Raw genomic sequence first — 17,491 nt, 5'->3', positions numbered from 1 at the left:
GGCCAGAGGAAAGCAGTGAAGGTTAATGGCCAACGTCAGGCACCGAGAGGGAGCTTAGGCCCTTTCTCTATAGCCATCAGACACCTACAGGTGACATTGCCTTATGACAAAAGAACATTTAAAAAGGTTTCTTTTTTGCTCATTTTGAGGAGGGTTCTCTGGAAAAGCACCTTCATGCAGCAGTGGGTTCTGGGGATTTACCTGTGATGCTTTATATTACATATTTTTTATCTCCATGTGTTGAAAAGCTCCCTATAATTGCAATTCACATGTTCTGGCCTTGCACAGTGGCACATGTCTGTCATCCCAGTGCTCAGGAGGCTGAGGCAGGAGGATCAGGAGTTCAAAGCCAGCCTCAGCAACTTAGCGAGGACCTGAACAACTTAGTGAAAACCTGTCTCAAAATAAAAAGGGCTGGGGACCTGGCTCAGGGGTTAAATGCCCCTGGGTTCAATACCTGGTACCCGTCCCCCCCCAAAAAAAATACACAAAACACAACAACAAAAAAACCTTGTTCTGCCACGAAGGAGATTTGTTTATTTCTTTAAACATTTTATACTTACTTATTATTTATTTATTTATAGGGAAAGCTTGCTCAATTTTAATCAGATTTTTCCAGATCCTAAGATGTCTCTTGTTGGAAGTTATTGATGTGGGGAAGCTGCATTTTGGGCCCTTTGACTTCACCTTTCCTGCACTGGAATCCTAGCTCGTAGACTTGACAGTTTAAAAAAACAAGTATTTTTATGGGTCAGAGCACATACACATTTTAAAACCTTAAAACAAAATTGTTCCCACCATCGGTAGAATAATAAGACCTGAAAGTGCTTTGAAATGGAGCCAGGGGTCATTAAATGATAGTTATCATTGCTCACCTGAGTACTTTTCTACTTTTTGTATATTTCTATCTTTTATTTGAATAACCAATTTCAAAATGACTCCAGAATATCCCCCCAAGGCCCATGTGTTAATTTGGTCCCTAGCCTGTGGCGCTATAGGAGGGTGGTGGACCTTAAGAGGTGGGGCCTAGGGAGAGGTCTTTAGGTCACTGAGGGGGTGTCTTTGAAGGGACTTGTGGGACCCCGGTCTCTTCTTTTCCTCCTTCAGTTCCCAGCCATGAAGTGAGTGACTTTGCTCTGCCTCAGACTTCCTGCCATGATGCGCTGTCCCCTACAGACCCCCCAACAACAGAGGCCAAGGGCTCCTGGACTGAAACTTTCATATCGTGAGTCCAAGTAGACCTTGACCTTGATAAGCTGATTGTCTCAGGTAGTTGGTCCAGGTGTGGAAAGCTGGCCAACTTCAGAAGAACTTGAAAACAAGTGCTCCCGGCCACGCCCTAGCCTGGCCTGGCCTGCCAGGAGACACTAGCAGAGGGAGACACTGCCCACCTCATCCTAGAAATCAGGGAACTTCTGTCCCCACGTCACAGTCCTTGTTCAGCTCAGCAGAGGCTCAGCTTTTCCAGAAAAAGCAACTGTAGGACAGCACAGCAGGAAATGGCAGGTGTGTGGGATGAACTGTGAGAACAGGAGAGCAGAAAGAGATAAGGTCCGCCACCTCAGTGGTCCACACACCCCACCCGGAGCCCAGGAGGAACCAGGGAGAGGGTGGAGGCACACCTGTCCCCCAAGGTCCCCGTGACCCCAGGGCTGCAGCACCAGCCTCTGTGGTAGCAGAGGACAAGAGTTAGTTTATGGTTTGAAGTTTTCTTACAAGAGGCTTAAGAAGGAAAGAAGTTGCTGAGGTCTTAAGAGTGTTGCGGTGGCGCACGCCTGTAATCCCAGCTGCTCTGGAAGCTGAGGCAGGAGGATCACAAGTTCAAAGCCAGCCTCAGCAACTTAGTGAGGCTAAATAAAATACAAAAAGGTCTGGGGATGTGGCTTAGTATTTAAACATCCCTGGGTTCAATCCCTGGTACCAAAAAAAGAAAGAAAGAAAAAAGTAGCCTAAGAGGAGATAAAGAGAATATTAGATCAGTCAGCAAAGACCTGCCCAGGTCCCTAAGGTTGGCTGGCTTCTGATCCTGCTTAACCTTTAAGGAGAATCAGTCCTGCCCTTCCACCTGGACAGGAGAACAGGCCTCCAGTGCTCTGAAGTTCACTGCTGCTGCTTGAGCTACTGCCCTTGCGCTGTTCTCACTCTGTCAACCTCTTCTTTGTATTTATGAATTCCCTCTAACGATTCTGCTCATTGAGTTTTTATTGTGATTCTTACGCTAATAGATTCTTTAATCTACTTTTATTTATTTTTCTTTAATCTACTTTAACCTATTTTTTTCAGTGATAGTTTCTTTGCTTGTTATTTTGAATTGTTGATCTAGAACTCAATCTAAATATTTGTCTAATTCATATATACCCAGCTACATAATCAATATGTCTATAGTCAGTAGGTCTATGATCTTATTCATGGATAAATAGAGAGATGATCTTTGCTTGAGAAAAGATAATCATAATCCTAAATGGAGTTACTAAATTAAATACAAGATGTTCAGTTAAATTTGAATATCAGACAAGCAATGAGTGATTTTTAGTGTAAGTATGTCTCATGCATTACCTGTGTGGGTCCCAGAGGTGTACTGACTTGCATGAGATATACTTATACTACAGAAAAGCATTGTTTATCTGTAACTCACGGACCACGTATCTAGTTACCCTGTATCTTACTTGCTACATCTGGCAATCTTACTCAGAAAACAACTCAATAAACAAGCTTGATCTTCAGAAAGGAATAAATTCATTTTTAAATTAATGAACTTAGTGTTGTTGGTGACAAAGACAACATCATGTCAGCCAAGCTTAGCAGTCACTGGATTCCTTTTTCTGGAAATGACAATGGAGTGGGGAAGTAGGAAGTTCAAATTTTATGAAATGTAGAAAAATTTCAAAATGACCAGATGAATTGATTTTACTTTAAGGAAAAGAAACAGAACAAAGATAACAGTCAGGCCCCCATTCTAGGAGCAAACTCTTGTTTATATTCACCTTCTTCCATTGGCTCAGGAAACGTTTCTATGCTGAACTCACCAACAAAGGAAGATTGTCTCATTTGTTTTCTGTTACATACATTTTATTTCTTTTTCAAGTTTTTAAATCAACTTTGACTGGCTTGAAAACTAGTGTCTATGGAACTTGGAGTCCCTTTGTTTCTCTTCAACAATTCTCCCCAAATGCACGTAAATTTCTGTCCCTTCTGCAAGTTATCCTGCCGTTGAACGCATATTTCTGGGTCTTCCATATTTTGAGAAGAAGGTGTGTAAGGACGCTTTCTCTGAAGCTACATAGTATTTTTCTACAGAAAAGTGGAGGGAAGGATAATTGTTTTCATTTGAAGAGACAGAAGTGAACCACCTTTCATTCAGACATTAAAATATTTGGGGGCTGGGATTGTGGCTCAGTCAGTGGTAGAGCACTTGCCTTGCTGGTGTGAGGTACCGGGTTTGATCCTCAGTACCACATAAAAATAAATAAATAAAGGTATGTGTCCATCTGCAACTAAAAAATATTTAAAAAATAAAAAAATATGGAATTAGTTCACATCTCAAAATGAAATTATAAAAGTGGATTAAGTAAATATCACATTGATTCAGGTATTACTATAATTTGATTTCATTATTTCAACAAATATAATCTTGTCTTGAAGATCAGATGAATTTCATGTCATTTGTTTATTGTGCCAGTCAGTCACCACACTTGTGTGGGGACCAATGGCATACCAGCATTATTCTAAATCCTGAGACAGAGGGGTGAATGGGACCAGGCCCCTAGCTCCCAGGGAAATGACTAAGTCAGGACGATGGCATGTAAATCAATAAATATAACACAGACTAATAAACGCCATAATATTTATGTGCACAGAGCATCATGAGGGTGTGGAAGAGAACCTGCTGCATCTGGGGCTGGGATTCAGGAAGTCATCACAGAGGTGTGGACCCCTGAACTGGATCTCAGGGGTGCATCAAGCAAAGATGACAGAGACGAGTGCTGCAGCTGGGGACCCAGCACATAAAAAGGCCCAGGGGCCTGACGGCCTGGTATGTTCAAGCTGTCACATCGTAGGGCACATAAGGGACATGCCCATGGTTAAGAGAGACAGGAACTCAGCTCCAGCAGGTAAGAGGGTGGTCATGATGCCAAGGGGTTTGGAATCTGTCCTAAGAAAATAAAAAACCCTAAAGGGATAAGTACAGGAGGAAAAGGATGTCATTGGTCCTACAGCAAGATCGCCCTGGAAGTTTGTGAAATGGAGGCGAGATTGGCGGCAAAGACGTGGGTTAAGAAGTCAGCCTAGGTGAAGGTAAGGAGGGTCTAAAGGAGAGGGAGCAGAGAATGAACTCTGTGTTGGACACGCTCAGCTTCAGAGTCCTGTGATAGAGCCAAGGAGAGCTGGGGACTGGAGGTGATGATTTGGGACCTGTCAGCCCAAGTGTGAGATTAAAGCCATGAAAGTGGATGGAAGGGCCCAGGAATAGCAGAAGGAATGAGAAAGAAAAGAGGAACATGAAATGAGCAGCTGAAGAAAATCCTTCACAGCCCCAAGCTAAAAAGGAGCAACCAGAGTCCTCAGAGGAGACCTAGGAGAAAATGACACATCGGGTCCAAGGAAGAGGAGAATGACAATAATTGATATGGCAATAATCTGGTCAATGCACAGGGAAACACAGAAAAGGACAGAAATGGCTCCTTCCGGTGTAGCTGTCAGGAGGCATCATGCCCCAGATGGAGCAATCTGGGTGCTGCACCTGAGGCAGGAACCACATTGCAATGGATTTAGAGATGGATAGAGCCAGGCATGGAGGTGCACTCCTGTAATCCCAGTAGCTCGAGAGGCTGAGGCAAGAGGATTGCAAGTTCAAAGTCAGCCTCGACAATTTAGTGAGGCCCTAAGCAATTCAGTGAGACTCTGTCTCTAAATACAAACAAGTAAAAAGGACTAGGCATATGGCTCAGTGATTAAGCACCCCTGGATTGAGTCCTCAGTACAAAATAACACACACACACACACACACACACACAACAATTAGCAGGGGACCCACCACCTAAATATCATAAGTTTTCCATATTGATTAGAGTAGCAATGGCAAACTTTTTCTTAAAGGGCCAGAGAGTAAACATTTCAGATTTTGTGGGTCAAAAAGCAAAATACAAGCCAGGATGCAAGTATTTATTTATAGAACTATAAAATTATAACCATTTACAAATGTAAAGAATATTCATGACTTTAGGTAGAACAAGAAAGAAACAGAAGCTGGGTGGGTTTGGCTACTGGGTCTTAGATGGCTAAAGCTTGGACTACAACCTTTTTTTCTGAAAGGATTTCAAGTTCAAAGCCAGCCTCAGCAACTTAGTGAGGCCCTAAGGAAATTAGCAAGACCTTGTCTCAAAATTTAAAAATATATAAAAAGGCCTGGGGATGTGGCTCAGTGGTTAAGCACACTGGGTTCAATCCCTGGTACAAAACAAAACAAAACAAAAATCCTTTTAAAATAAATATAAATATTCTGTGCATAATAATCTCTTTAAAAAGTATTTCTTGAGGTAAGGGTCTTGCTATATTGCCCAAGCTGGTCTCAAAGTCCTGGGCTTTAAGTGATCCTCCAGCCTCAGCCTCCTAAGCATCTGGGACCACAGGTGTGTGCTGTCATTTCCTGCTTGTGTATAATTATTTTCCATCCTCTTTTTTGTCAACATTGTTTTTGAGACTGATCCATCTTGATACATGTGGCTCTAGTTCATCAATTTTACCTGCTCTTAGACCAAAGTGGGGCAGGGCGGGGGGATAAAAGGGGGATGGAGGAGGGATGGGAAAAGGGAAGAATAGTGGCATGAAAATCTCACCAAAATTTCCTGTTACATATATGAATATACCACAGGGAATCTCACCTCATGTATATCCACAAGGAACTGATAGAAAACAACAACTAAAAAACGCTAAATAAATAGAAGATCAGGGCTGGGGATGTGGCTCAAGTGGTAGCATGCTCACTTGGCATGCGTGCGGCCTGGGTTCGATCCTCAGCACCACATACAAACAAAGATGTTGTGTCCGCCGAAAACTAAAAAATAAATATTAAAAGTTCTCTCTCTCTCTCTCTAAAAAAAAAATAGAAGATCAGTAGAACAGAGGGAAGGGAACAGGGAAGGAAGGAGGGATGGAAAAGGGAAAGTACAGGGGCCTGACTTAGAGCAAATTGTATTCCCTGCTTGTATAATTATGTAAATGAGTGCTGATGCTACCTATGACTTTTTAAATGAATAAAAAAACTCTTATAAGAGTAATTGCATAGACTGTATAAATTCCAAAATTTGATTTTTGTTTCCATTTTACAGATGGGAAAACTTGGATTTGAAATAGTTGAAATTATGCCCAGGGTCACTGATGTGTTCCTGATCCCATGTTGAATCTTTTCCAGAAAGAAGAGAGAAGATCACATCAATAACACTCAGGGTGCTATTTTTTCATTTTGTTCAATGTATCTAGAAGTCTTTTTTAACCATAAATACATGCATGATTTTTATATAATACCCCAAATCATGACATATGGATGAGCATATTGCACAGTGGTGTGCATGTGCTACGTGCTGTTTTGTGAAAATATATATCTCAACTGCCAAAAAAAAAAAAAAAATCTTTTTTACCTGCTTTGGTGTCTCATTCTATAAGTGTACAAAGTCTTATTTTTCCTCCTTCTGTGAATGGACATTTAGGTTGCTTTCTCTCCCTGCCCCCAGTTTTTACAAATGATGCTATAATCAACGTTCTTGGCCACGTCTCTTTGCTGTACATTTTTGAGTGATCCAGGAGTCAATTCTTGGAATTGTGGAGTAAAACTGTTTTGGGGTCACTAGATATTTCTAAATTATGCTCCAAAATAGTTGTATAGAAAGATTTCCTTTTTCAGTAATCTGATATACTTGAGACCCTGAAACTTCTCCCAGTGTGCTACACCTAGAAACATTACTTGAAATATAAGAAGTGACCTTTTAAATGCATAAAGAAATCACAAGAAAGCCAGGAAATGGCCCAGAAAATGGGGGGTGGATGGAGAAAGAAATAAAAAGAAGTTTGTAGAGGAAATGAAAAGCCATATCGCCTAGTGGGGATTTCCCAAAATAAAGATTTGGGCCGCCAGGGGCCTAAGAGATCACATAATGCTTTTGGGAAGTTCCTATTCATCCACCAGGTGAAAAGCTAAAGTTAAAATCCCAGGTCATGTGTCTTATTTTTAAAGCTGCTACAATGGCCTTGGCAAAGGTCAAAGTTAGGGGAGGTGATCTTGCCACCTGTGGAAACCACCCTGGGCCCTCTGTGACCATTTCTTTTATTTTCTTTCTCCTTCCCTTCTCAGAGCTGGGATGGAACCCAGGGCCTCATGCCTGCTGGGCCAGCTCTCTCCCACTGAGCTATGACCTTGACCCATTCTGATTTTCCCTATTCTGCTGGCTCCTTGTCATTGGCAATGGCTCCAGTCTCCTTGGTCCCACCTCTGGTTGCTGGGTTGGCTCTATTGCCGGGTCTAGTTCTGCTCACACTCATGCTGAGGCTCTGGTACCTCCTCATGCAACCCTTGGAGGCTGATCCCTGATGAACTTCCCCCTTCCCAGTCCCACTCTTGGCTGAGGTTAAGCCTAAGCTTCAGTCATGAGCTCTCCTCAAGCCTGGCACGTCCCTGTCACCACTTCTCCCAAATCCTCGTTCACGATGGCAAGACAGGAGTTCTACTAGATAAGAATTGGAGCTGAGAGCACTTGACAATAGCTCAGTGGTGGGATCAGAGGGCTTGGGGTTCAAGGAGATAAGATGAGCCATCTTCTGTGTGCCAGGTTTTACCCTCGGTGCTCCCAAAGATTCCATGAGTGCACGTGAACAGAGACAACAAGGAGCAAGGTTAGGTCTACACACACTGCAGAGGAAAGTCATCAAAGTGCCAGGCGCGGTGGTGCACACTTTAATCTCAGAAGCTCGGGAGGCTGAGAGATGAGGATCATGAATTCAAAGCCAGCCTCAGCAAAAGCGAGGTATTAAACAACTCAGTGAGACCCTGTCTCTAAATAAAATACCAAATAGGGCTGGGATGTGGCTCAGTGGTCAAGCACCCCCTGGGTTCAATCCTTAGTATAAAAAAAAAAAAAAAAGAAAGTCATCAATGAGATGACAAGAGCTTAAAATACAAATATTTTTTTAAAAAAGGAATAAATAACCAAGGTTAAAAAACAAAGCTGAACTTTATTTTTTTAAAGGATAGACTTTCTAGAAATGCAAAATAGGATCATCAACATCCAAAGGCCAATGGATGGGTTAAGCAGCAGGATTGCACTGAATCACCCCCCACCCCCTCCACCCCGGCCCGCAGTTCCTGTTTCTCCACACCTTTGCCAACATTTGAGGGTGATGCAAATGATACACAGGCAGGCGAGTTGCAGGTTGCGTACATAACTGAGCTCATCCATCCAACAGGGCGCCTCTTCTCTGTTCCTGGGATTCAGAATTGTAGACACAGGAGGACTTTAAACCTCACTCCCTCTCTGTCTCTGTGTTTTTCCTGTGATTTTTATTTTTATTATTCGTATTATTCTGTCTTGTTTTTTGACAGGTTGTTTCAACGTTCTGTGTGGTTTCTTTCGTCTTTGTCCCTGAGTGCACTTGGTCCTTGGGGTCAGTTCCCACAGTAGCTCTGCTTGACATAGCCACTCTCTCTCTCCCTGGTCCCCACCCCCTGAAGCCTCTTACCTAGTGGCTTTGGCAATCTGCTTTTCCTGCTTCTGGTCTTCCCTAAACTAATCCCCAGATTCTCCGATTGCTCACTCTGCTCTATTTGGGCTCCTCCCTTCCCGGTTGGCTGCTCAAGGTTTAACCCAGCGTTCACCATCCCTTTCCCTGTCAATCAGTCCCCAACCCAATGCAAACAAATGGAACCCTATTATTAAAATGCCGTAACTGTGAAACTGGGCCAACAGCTAGGTGATACATCTATAGCAAGGAAGGTACCAGAGCCATGGTTTCCCAAATCCACTAGACATCAAACCTGGCAGAACAGGAAAACCCCAAGGTAGTATGGTATGTGGCTGGAGCAGGGATTTCTGAGGAAAAATTTTACTTAGGTCCACTACTTAGCTGTGTGACCTTGGGCAAGTCACTTAGACTCTCCGTGCTTCTACTTTCTCCTATGTAAAACAGGGATAACAGAGTCCACCTTACAAGGTTGTTTGAGAATTAAATGAGTTAGTTTATGTAGCGTTTAGAACAGCATCTGACATATAACAAGCACTGTAATGTTACCTATCAGTCTTATTAACTCTTGAAATTGGGACTGTCTCAGGAAATAGCAGATGGCAGTCCTAATCCTTGACATGAGATATCAGATTCTACAGTGCAAGAAAGTGCAGCTTCAGTTATGCGGCTGGTATGTTCTTCTACTTTTCTCTCCTTCTCAAGGTTCATGCAGTAATTGTATGGATCTTACTCTTCTGAAACAGAACAGAGAATCTTCCAGTCCTTCCCGTGTTTGCCTCTGGCCATCAGAACAGTCACGGACACCTTGTTTCTGCCTCGTGCTCTTTAGCTCTCCTTTCTGTAACCGCCTCTGCTTGTGGCAGCTAATAAGTCCCATGTGTTTGGTGTCTGGGAAGTTCCTTTAGTTTGCTGACCGTGTGAAGCTGACATGGACAGGGCACAGCATAAAGAACAGAGATAGGAGCGCCTCCCCCCACTGCACGGCAGAGTGTGGCTCTGAGTTTGAACTTCCTGAGGATCCTTCACTGGCCAAGATGTGATGGCCCAGAGCTTTTTAAACCATGATCATCCATTTGGTCAAAATCCCAGAAAAGCTGTTTCCTTATTTGTCTTCTGGTGAGTTCCAAGTGGATTATTTCACTTGGGATAGCACTCAATTCCTGCATCGGGCTGTCTGTCCACTCAAAGAGAAGAGATATTAACTCAAAGGTCTCATGCTGGTCTCATGCAACTGCAGTGTCATATAATGTGGCCTGTTTGTTGTTAACAAATGCTGAACTTGGGATATATCTCAAAATACAGATGCAAGGTGAGACTCTGGCTGGTCAGTAGATTGGATTCTTCTACCAAAAATCCCCAGATGACTTCTTGTGACACTTATAAACTGACTCATATCCTGAAGTCTCAGGCACCATTAGCTCTCAAGCATATACACTAATTAATTTTAAAATTAAGCCTTAGTTTGGAATAGCCTTTCCTTTGATTAATGTCAAAATAATAAGCTTTTATTAAGCAGCTTTTTCAAGTAGGCGTTTTTGCATCCGGGCAGGGCCAGTTAGCATATTCAATTATGTGGCCGATCCCTAAGGTCTACTGAAATGCAGATTTCATCTTTGGCTTCTTCTATTCCAACACTACCTGTTTTCAAGAACTCATCAGTTTTCAGTGATCTGCTTCATATCCAGTCTACAGATGATGTTAGCATTTATCAGTGATTATTGAGTTCCTAATTTATGCCAAGCTCTTGAAGGACTTAGGACAGCCAAAAATAAATTAAAGGGTCTGAAGGAACAGCTCAGTGGTGGAGCACAAGCTTAGCACAGGAGAGGCCTTGGATTTGATGCCCAGCACCAAGTTATAATAATAACAATAATAATAATTTTTAAAAACATGAACTAAAGAGGATTTTCCTTGAAGGTGCTCCCCATCTGGTGGAAGGAGATATGGATATGTATACAATTAGGGTTCCAAGCAATTATCTGTATTAACAAAAGTTCAGGACCATGGAAATGTGACAGGGGATAAAACAGAGTTCCAGGGCAGGGACTGTGAACAGAGACATTGAGAAGGAAGTCATAGCCGGACCTGTAATCCTGAAGGCTCTGGAGGCTGGGGCAGGAGGATCCCAAGTTCAAAGCCAGCCTCAGCAACTAAGGGAGGCCCCATCTCAATGTCTCAAAATAAAAAGGGCTGGGGATGGGGCTCAGTAGTTAGGAGCCCCTGGGTTCAATTCCTGGTACAAAAAAAAAAAGTCATATTTAATCTGAGCCTTTTAAAGTTATAGAGTAATTGTGCTCCTCTTTTAGCATCTCCTGAACTACAGACACCTCCATTCAATCATTTTTAAGAGCTCAAGAAAATACTCAGGCATAGCCAAGCACAGTGGCTCATGCCTGTAATCTCAGAGGCTTGGGAAGCTGAGGCAGGGAGATCACGAGTTCAAAGCTAGCCTCAGCAAAAAGTGAAGTGCTAAACAACTCATTGAGACCCTGCCTCAAAATAAAAAGGGCTGGGGATGTGATGTGGCTCAGTGATTGAGCACCCCTGGGTTCAATTTCTGGTACTACTACTACTAATAATAATAATAATAATAATAATAATAATGGAAAATACTCAGGCAAGGCTAAATATTACTCTCAGGGGAGCATTGAGAGGCACATAAATATGCAGAGGTGGCATGGCTAAGTTCTGCTCCTCTAAGCACTGAGCAACAGCCTCCTAGGAACTGGTGCAGAGGTCTCAGCAGCAGAGAGAGTGATTGGTCTCTGGAGGAAGTGAAAAGAACGCTGGGGTAGAAGTCAGAAGCATTGACTGGTAGCGGGACTTAGTCATCTCACCTTCTGTCACTTGGTTGCTCTCTATCCCCCCAGTATGGCTTGATCTTGCTACTAGTGATCAGCCTCATACCCTTTCGAGGGATGATTTAGTGTTCAGCAACAATTATTGAGTTCCTTATTTAGGCTGAGCCCTTACAGAGTTTGGGGAAGTCAAAGATGAACTAAAGAGGGTTTCCCCTTTAGTTCACTCCTAGAGGTGCCCAGAGCTCCTTCATGTTCCCCTGCAGCCTCAAAATCTCGTGTGTAAAACAACACCTTAATCCCAAACTCATTTTGAGCCTCTTAAGCCAGTCCCAACCAAACATCCTTCCAGTGGACACACTGAGCTTTTGCTTGCAGCCTTTCGCCTCAGATGTCTGGGGACACACCTGGAGAGCACCCAGTTGTGGGGCTGGGAAGGAGGGGTGCTGACAGCTAGCCTCAAAGTCAGTGGCTGATGTCTGGTCCTATTTAAAGAACTATAGCTTGAGAACTTCATTTCTGCTTCAAACACTGCTGTACTCTAGCAGCAGTCGGTATCCATTGACAGAAACCCCGGGCAGCCAGCTTATGTACCAAGGGCGGGTCAACAGAACCTTAAGAAGCAATGGAGACTGATCTTGCCTGTTGTAGCAACTGTCAAGAGTACATCAATAGCTATTTTTAGCATAACATATTGAGATTTAATATTTTATCTTTTCCAATTCTTTTACTTGGCTGCGATCATTACTTTTTCAAACAAACCATCATCAGTAACCATCAATGCAAGAAAATATCCCCGGAAGTAACAAGATCAAAGAAAAGCAGATGAAAGAACTTTCTCCATGTGTTAGAGAGTGGGTACATGATAAGTCCTCAGATAATTTCCTGTTTACATTTTTTTTCCAACTTTTGGTATGCTTTCCAGTAATAAATTTCCATAGCCCAGTTTTTCCAAGAGCGTTTGGAACCTGCAGACCTCTCAGCCCACGCTACTAAAAGCGAATTCACTTTTCCTGGGTTGCAGCCGACTGAAACGTTCTTTTCCACGAACTGCCAAAAAGTTTATGGTTTTCTTAATATGCCCATTAAAGTCGGTCAATTATAGGGACCCACCCATCTCGCAAGAGGCTTGGATCCAGTGAGGACTGGGGCGCGGTTTGACGGCTGCAGTGACAGCGAAGTCCACCCTCCAGCCCCAGCCCCGCGCGGGACAGTTAATTTTCTCCACTTTGGTAACAGAAAGGATTAGATTTTCTGGGCGTGACCCACCCCTGCAGAGTCCAGTAGCTGCCGGCACCCACAAGCCCTTCCGATCCTCCTTCCCCGCTGGAGGTCGCTTACCCGGGAGGACGGGGACGAGTCCCAGAGCGAAGACCAGGGCAGCGCGGGGAGCGGTCATGTCAGCGAGCCTCGGTGCGGTCAGGATGCGGCGCTGCGCCCCGACCTCCCTCCAGCGCGCACATTTCCTGTTTCCTGCTTGTTTGGGTCGGTGCTCACTTGAAGGAGAGGTGTTTGCCTGTTTTTTAGGAAGTGATGTAACTGCAGGAGCCTGTCCGACCAGCAAGGATTGCAAAAGAGAAGTTGCTCACCCAGCACTGATTCAGTGAGCACCCCTCCCCGGCCCCAGTTTTCAACTTTTGAAAATGCCCCCTTGGAAACAGTGTCCTGTGGCTTAGATGTCCTTCAGGATCTGGGACTGGGGGACCTGGACCACATGCGTTCTGGGTTTGTGATTTTTCCATATCCCGCCTGGGAGTCTTTGGGACTGCCTAGAACCTAGGACAGCTCTGTCCAGTGAAACTGTGCTGGTGGAAATGCAAACCCGGAGCTGTCCAGGTCAGTAGTCACCAGCCGCACTGCGCTGGCTACTGAGTGCTTGAAATGAGCCTAGTGCAAACTGAATTTTTTTATTTAATTTATTTAACTTTTTCTAGTTATAGATGGATGGCATGGCTTTATTTTGTTTATTTGTATGTGGTGCTGAGGGTCGAACCCAGTGCCTCACACATGCTAGGCAAGTGCTCTACCACTGAGCTACAGCCCCAACTATTTTACTTATTTTTAAATTAATTTAAACAACTCAATGGTTTCCGTGTTGGAGAGCATAGGCCCAGAGGACAGGGACCATTTCACCATTAGAAAACTGCCACACAGATTCTCTACCCAGCTCATCTCCCTCCTCTGTTCTCAGGCCCATCTGGAGGCAAGAGATGAGGCTACAGGCACGCTCAAGGTAGTACTCTGCTGGCTCAAGGTAGTACTCTGCTGGTTCAAGGTAGTACTCTGCTCGCTGGGGCTAAGCCATCATTCAGAGGATCTACTTCCAGAGGCCAAAATAATGTCAGGCAGGAAAGGGAGTGCATATCACCCTTCTTCCTTCTTGCATTCATTATAAATTTCTCAGAAGTTGTTCACATCAAGCAAAATGGGACTGGATCAGATTAGAATGAGAATGGAAATCCCACCCCACGGAAACGAAGCAGGAAGGAATGTCTGTTACATACACTGTAGAGATCAGAGTATGTTCAAGTTTGTTCAAGTTTTTGTTGTTGTAGTTATTGTTTTGTGGTAGTGGAGACTGAACCCAATGTGCTCTACCACTGTGCTACATCCCCAGCCATTTTTTTTTTTTTTTTTTTTTTTTTTTTTTTTTTGAGACAGGGTCTCACTAAGTTGCTGAGGCTGGCCTCAAACTTGCAATCCTCCTGCTTCAGCCTCTCAAGTACCTGGGATTACAGACGTGCACCAGTGTGCCCAGCATGTACTAGGTTTTTGTATGCTATCTGAAGTCTTTCTCATGGTTCAGGTTTAGGGCCTAAGCATCACTAACTGCAGTCTCCTAATCATGTTTGCTGCTGTGCAGAGAGAAAGGCCTGGGACTCATCTCATGTCTAAACCCTTCCATGCACCATGCAGATTACTATCTGGGTTACTCCTTCCTTCCTTCCTTCCTTCCTTCCTTCCTTCCTTCCTTCCTTCCTTCCTTCCTTCTTTCCTCTTTCTTTTTCTTTTCTTTTCCCTCCCTTCCTCCCTCCTCCCCTCCCTCCCGCCCTCCTTTCCTTCCTTCCTTCTTTCTTTCTTTCGCACTGGAATTGAACCCTAGTGCTTACCCACTGAGCCACATCCCCAACCCTTTTTATTTTTTATTTTGAGACAGGGTCTCCCTAAGTTGCTTAGGGCCTTGCTAAATTGATGAATCTGGCCTTGAATTTGTGATCCTCTTGCCTCAGCTTCCAGAGCCACTAGGATTATAGGCGTGTACCACCACACCTGGAGAGGCACACCCAGAGAGTCACTTTATCTTTGGTGATCCGATTGGTGTAAACACAGAAGATAACTGGAATTCCTCAGCCAGGGTCACAGCCAGGAACATTTTCTTTAGTGTATGGCTGTTTTTCAATGTCATAGTCATGTTTATCTTAGTTCTTATCTACAGGAAATAGGTTGGTGATTCATGTAATAAACAGTTTGTTCATGGATTTACAGTATGCATTTAATGTTTTAAATTGGCAATTAAGTGAACTCTTGATAAACTATGCTTTTTTCACTTTAGAAGATAACACAGAACAGCAGAAGAAAATAGACATGTTCAAAACTGGATCACTGACTTGAAAACAACAGGGAAAGAACTATTCACTGAACTCTTGCAGAGCATGTGAATACACCACTGGCTTCCAGACCCTCTAGCACTGAGCTCAGGAAGCAGTTACTCCTGCAGCAGCAAGCATTTCTCCGGTTGAGACACACGCGTGCAAGAGAGAAGGCCCAGGGCCTGGGAGTTCTTTCCTTTGACTATTTCCAAACTATTAAAGCATTGTTGCTTCAAGGCTTGAGACACATATTTGGCAAAAGGAGGTTGCCAGCTTTGGGTTCTTCCTTGTTAAAACTACAGATTGCTGGGGAAGTTTTTGCAGTTGGGTATCTGGGGCTGGACCTCAGACTATCTTATTGTGCAGTCCTCCCTCTGAGCCCCAGGGAATGGCCAAACAGCTTGCTGGAGTTTCAACAAGTGTGCTTTGTGTTGCTTCTAAGCAGCACAACCCTAAATCAGTTAGAATGGTGTACAAAATAAACTGAAGCCACAGAGAAACCCTGCACAGGCATGTAATTTTCTTTTGACCCCAGTGTTTGCTAAGACCCTTAGCTTGATAAAGCTGATCTTAAGGGAAAGAAAATTACCATCATTGATCAGAAAACGGTAACACCCCAGCGATCTATCTGCTGCAGTTAAAATCACAGGGAGACTGTATGGCAGGGAAAGGGCTATTTACCTCTGTTTGTTCTAATTTTACCAACCATCAATTTTGGCAAGTGGCTGCTCGACTTCAGATGAAATCCTGAAACACTTGTGGCAGGAAGTCAGAGCCTTGGTGCCACAGGGAGGCACCAGGAGCCTCGGAGCCAGGGACCTGCACAGAGCCAGGGTAAGATCCCCTTGGTGCTTGCCAGTGGCTTCCTGACAGCAGGAAAGGAGTATGGAAATGCTCTGAGGCCTCATCGTGCTCAGGAGGGAGGATAGGGAGAGAAACCAGTTCTAGGGGCATTTATCACTTTATCAGGAGGAGAATGTTTTTACCATCACTGTCCATACTGGCTCAGGATTGAGCACGCCTGGGTTCAATTCCTGGTACATAAATAAATAAGTAAATAATAAAAGAAAATACTCAGGCAGGGTTAAATATTACTCCCAGGGGAGCCTCCAGCACCTGAGGCAGCATTGAGAGGCAGATAAAATATGCAGAAGTGGTATGGCTTAGTTTTAATCCATGACTCTGTCATCCGATTCCTTCTCCCTTCGCTCTTGTCCCCTCTGCTCCCCCCGGCTCCTCGGACCCTAGAGGAGCACACTCGGAAGTCATAGGATCTCACAGTGGATGCGAACTCCCTTCCCTCCATTCCACTTCCCATCGCCAGCGCTGAGCCGTGGGTGCCCACGCCCGCACATGCGCACACGCAGCTTCCTCTCTCATTCATGCACACTGTGGGAATAAATGAGGATGAGCAAAGGCTGTTTAATTCAGGGCTTGCTCCAGGGTGGGACACAGCTGCCATCACTTGCATTTTGCAGAGACACAAAGGCAGGCAGGACTCACAGTGGATCCACGAGGAGGCTTCAGCTGGGCCGTGACAGTCACCCATCAGCGGGGGACTAGCAGCAAGTTTGCCTGTGGGTTCCAGTAACTGTATTTGGGCTTCTCTGAAATTAGAAGTGGAGATGGAAAGGAGGGTAGCTGTCGGATAGGGAGCCGATTCCTGCCTTCCAGGATCGGCTTCCTGGGCTGGCTACTGCAGATCACGAGTCCATGCTGGACTTTTTATGTATGAGCTGTCCACTGGCCATGTGTAATGCAGTCACTCCACATCCACCCTCATGCACACTCACTCATAAAATGGGCACACATCCTCCCCCCCACCACCACCACCCACACACACTCTAGGGCTTCATTCACTGACTAAATGGCAGCTGGTGGTGACCGACAGCCCCTTGGGATTTGATTAACAGGAAGGAGTCCCCTCTGACAAGGTAACGAGAACTTCAGGTGGCACCTGAAAATCATTCTGAAGTCATAGGAAGGAAAGGGGAGGCAGACAAAGGTCCCAGGGACCGAAGGACTGCCCAGAGGGAGCAATGGCATGGCAGGGTGAGAATGAACCCCACAGAGTACAGGAAGCTACATCTGGGAGAGGGGTGGACAGACATTTCACTGCCTTTCAAGCTGAGCAGCTGAGCCTCCACAGCCAAATTCAGCTCATCTGCGCCCCTGGAGTCTGTCCCCACCTCCTGGCTGCCCGCCACCCTCACATATTCTTTAGCTCGTCATTCAGAGAAACTGCTACCAAGTTGGGAGAATCCTAAGGGCTTCCTCCACAGGCCCCAGCCTGCACCTCCTCCATCCTGGGGCCTCCGAGGTATCTGCAGGTGGCCTGCCCCACCACAGAATGGAAAGCATTGTCACTGG

At 44.6% G+C, this 17,491-nt stretch overlaps 1 protein-coding gene across 1 annotated transcript in view; it reads right to left on the bottom strand.

Moving 5' to 3' along the window:
* The window catches only part of Tmem154 (transmembrane protein 154), a 44,576-nt gene extending 31,565 nt beyond the window's left edge, over positions 1-13,011 (bottom strand). Inside the window, exon 1 of the mRNA XM_027926571.2 lies at positions 12,873-13,011. Coding sequence (XP_027782372.1) covers positions 12,873-12,930 — 58 coding nt within the window. The 5' untranslated portion in view covers positions 12,931-13,011. The remainder of the gene's footprint in view (positions 1-12,872) is intronic.
* Positions 13,012-17,491: the final 4,480 nt, after the last annotated feature.

The sequence above is a fragment of the Marmota flaviventris genome, chromosome 7 (assembly GCF_047511675.1).
Source record: "Marmota flaviventris isolate mMarFla1 chromosome 7, mMarFla1.hap1, whole genome shotgun sequence".
In the NCBI taxonomy this organism is placed as follows: Eukaryota; Metazoa; Chordata; class Mammalia; order Rodentia; family Sciuridae; genus Marmota; species Marmota flaviventris.
Note: the sequence above shows the minus strand (reverse complement) of the source record. Positions and strands in the feature narration are given on the sequence as shown.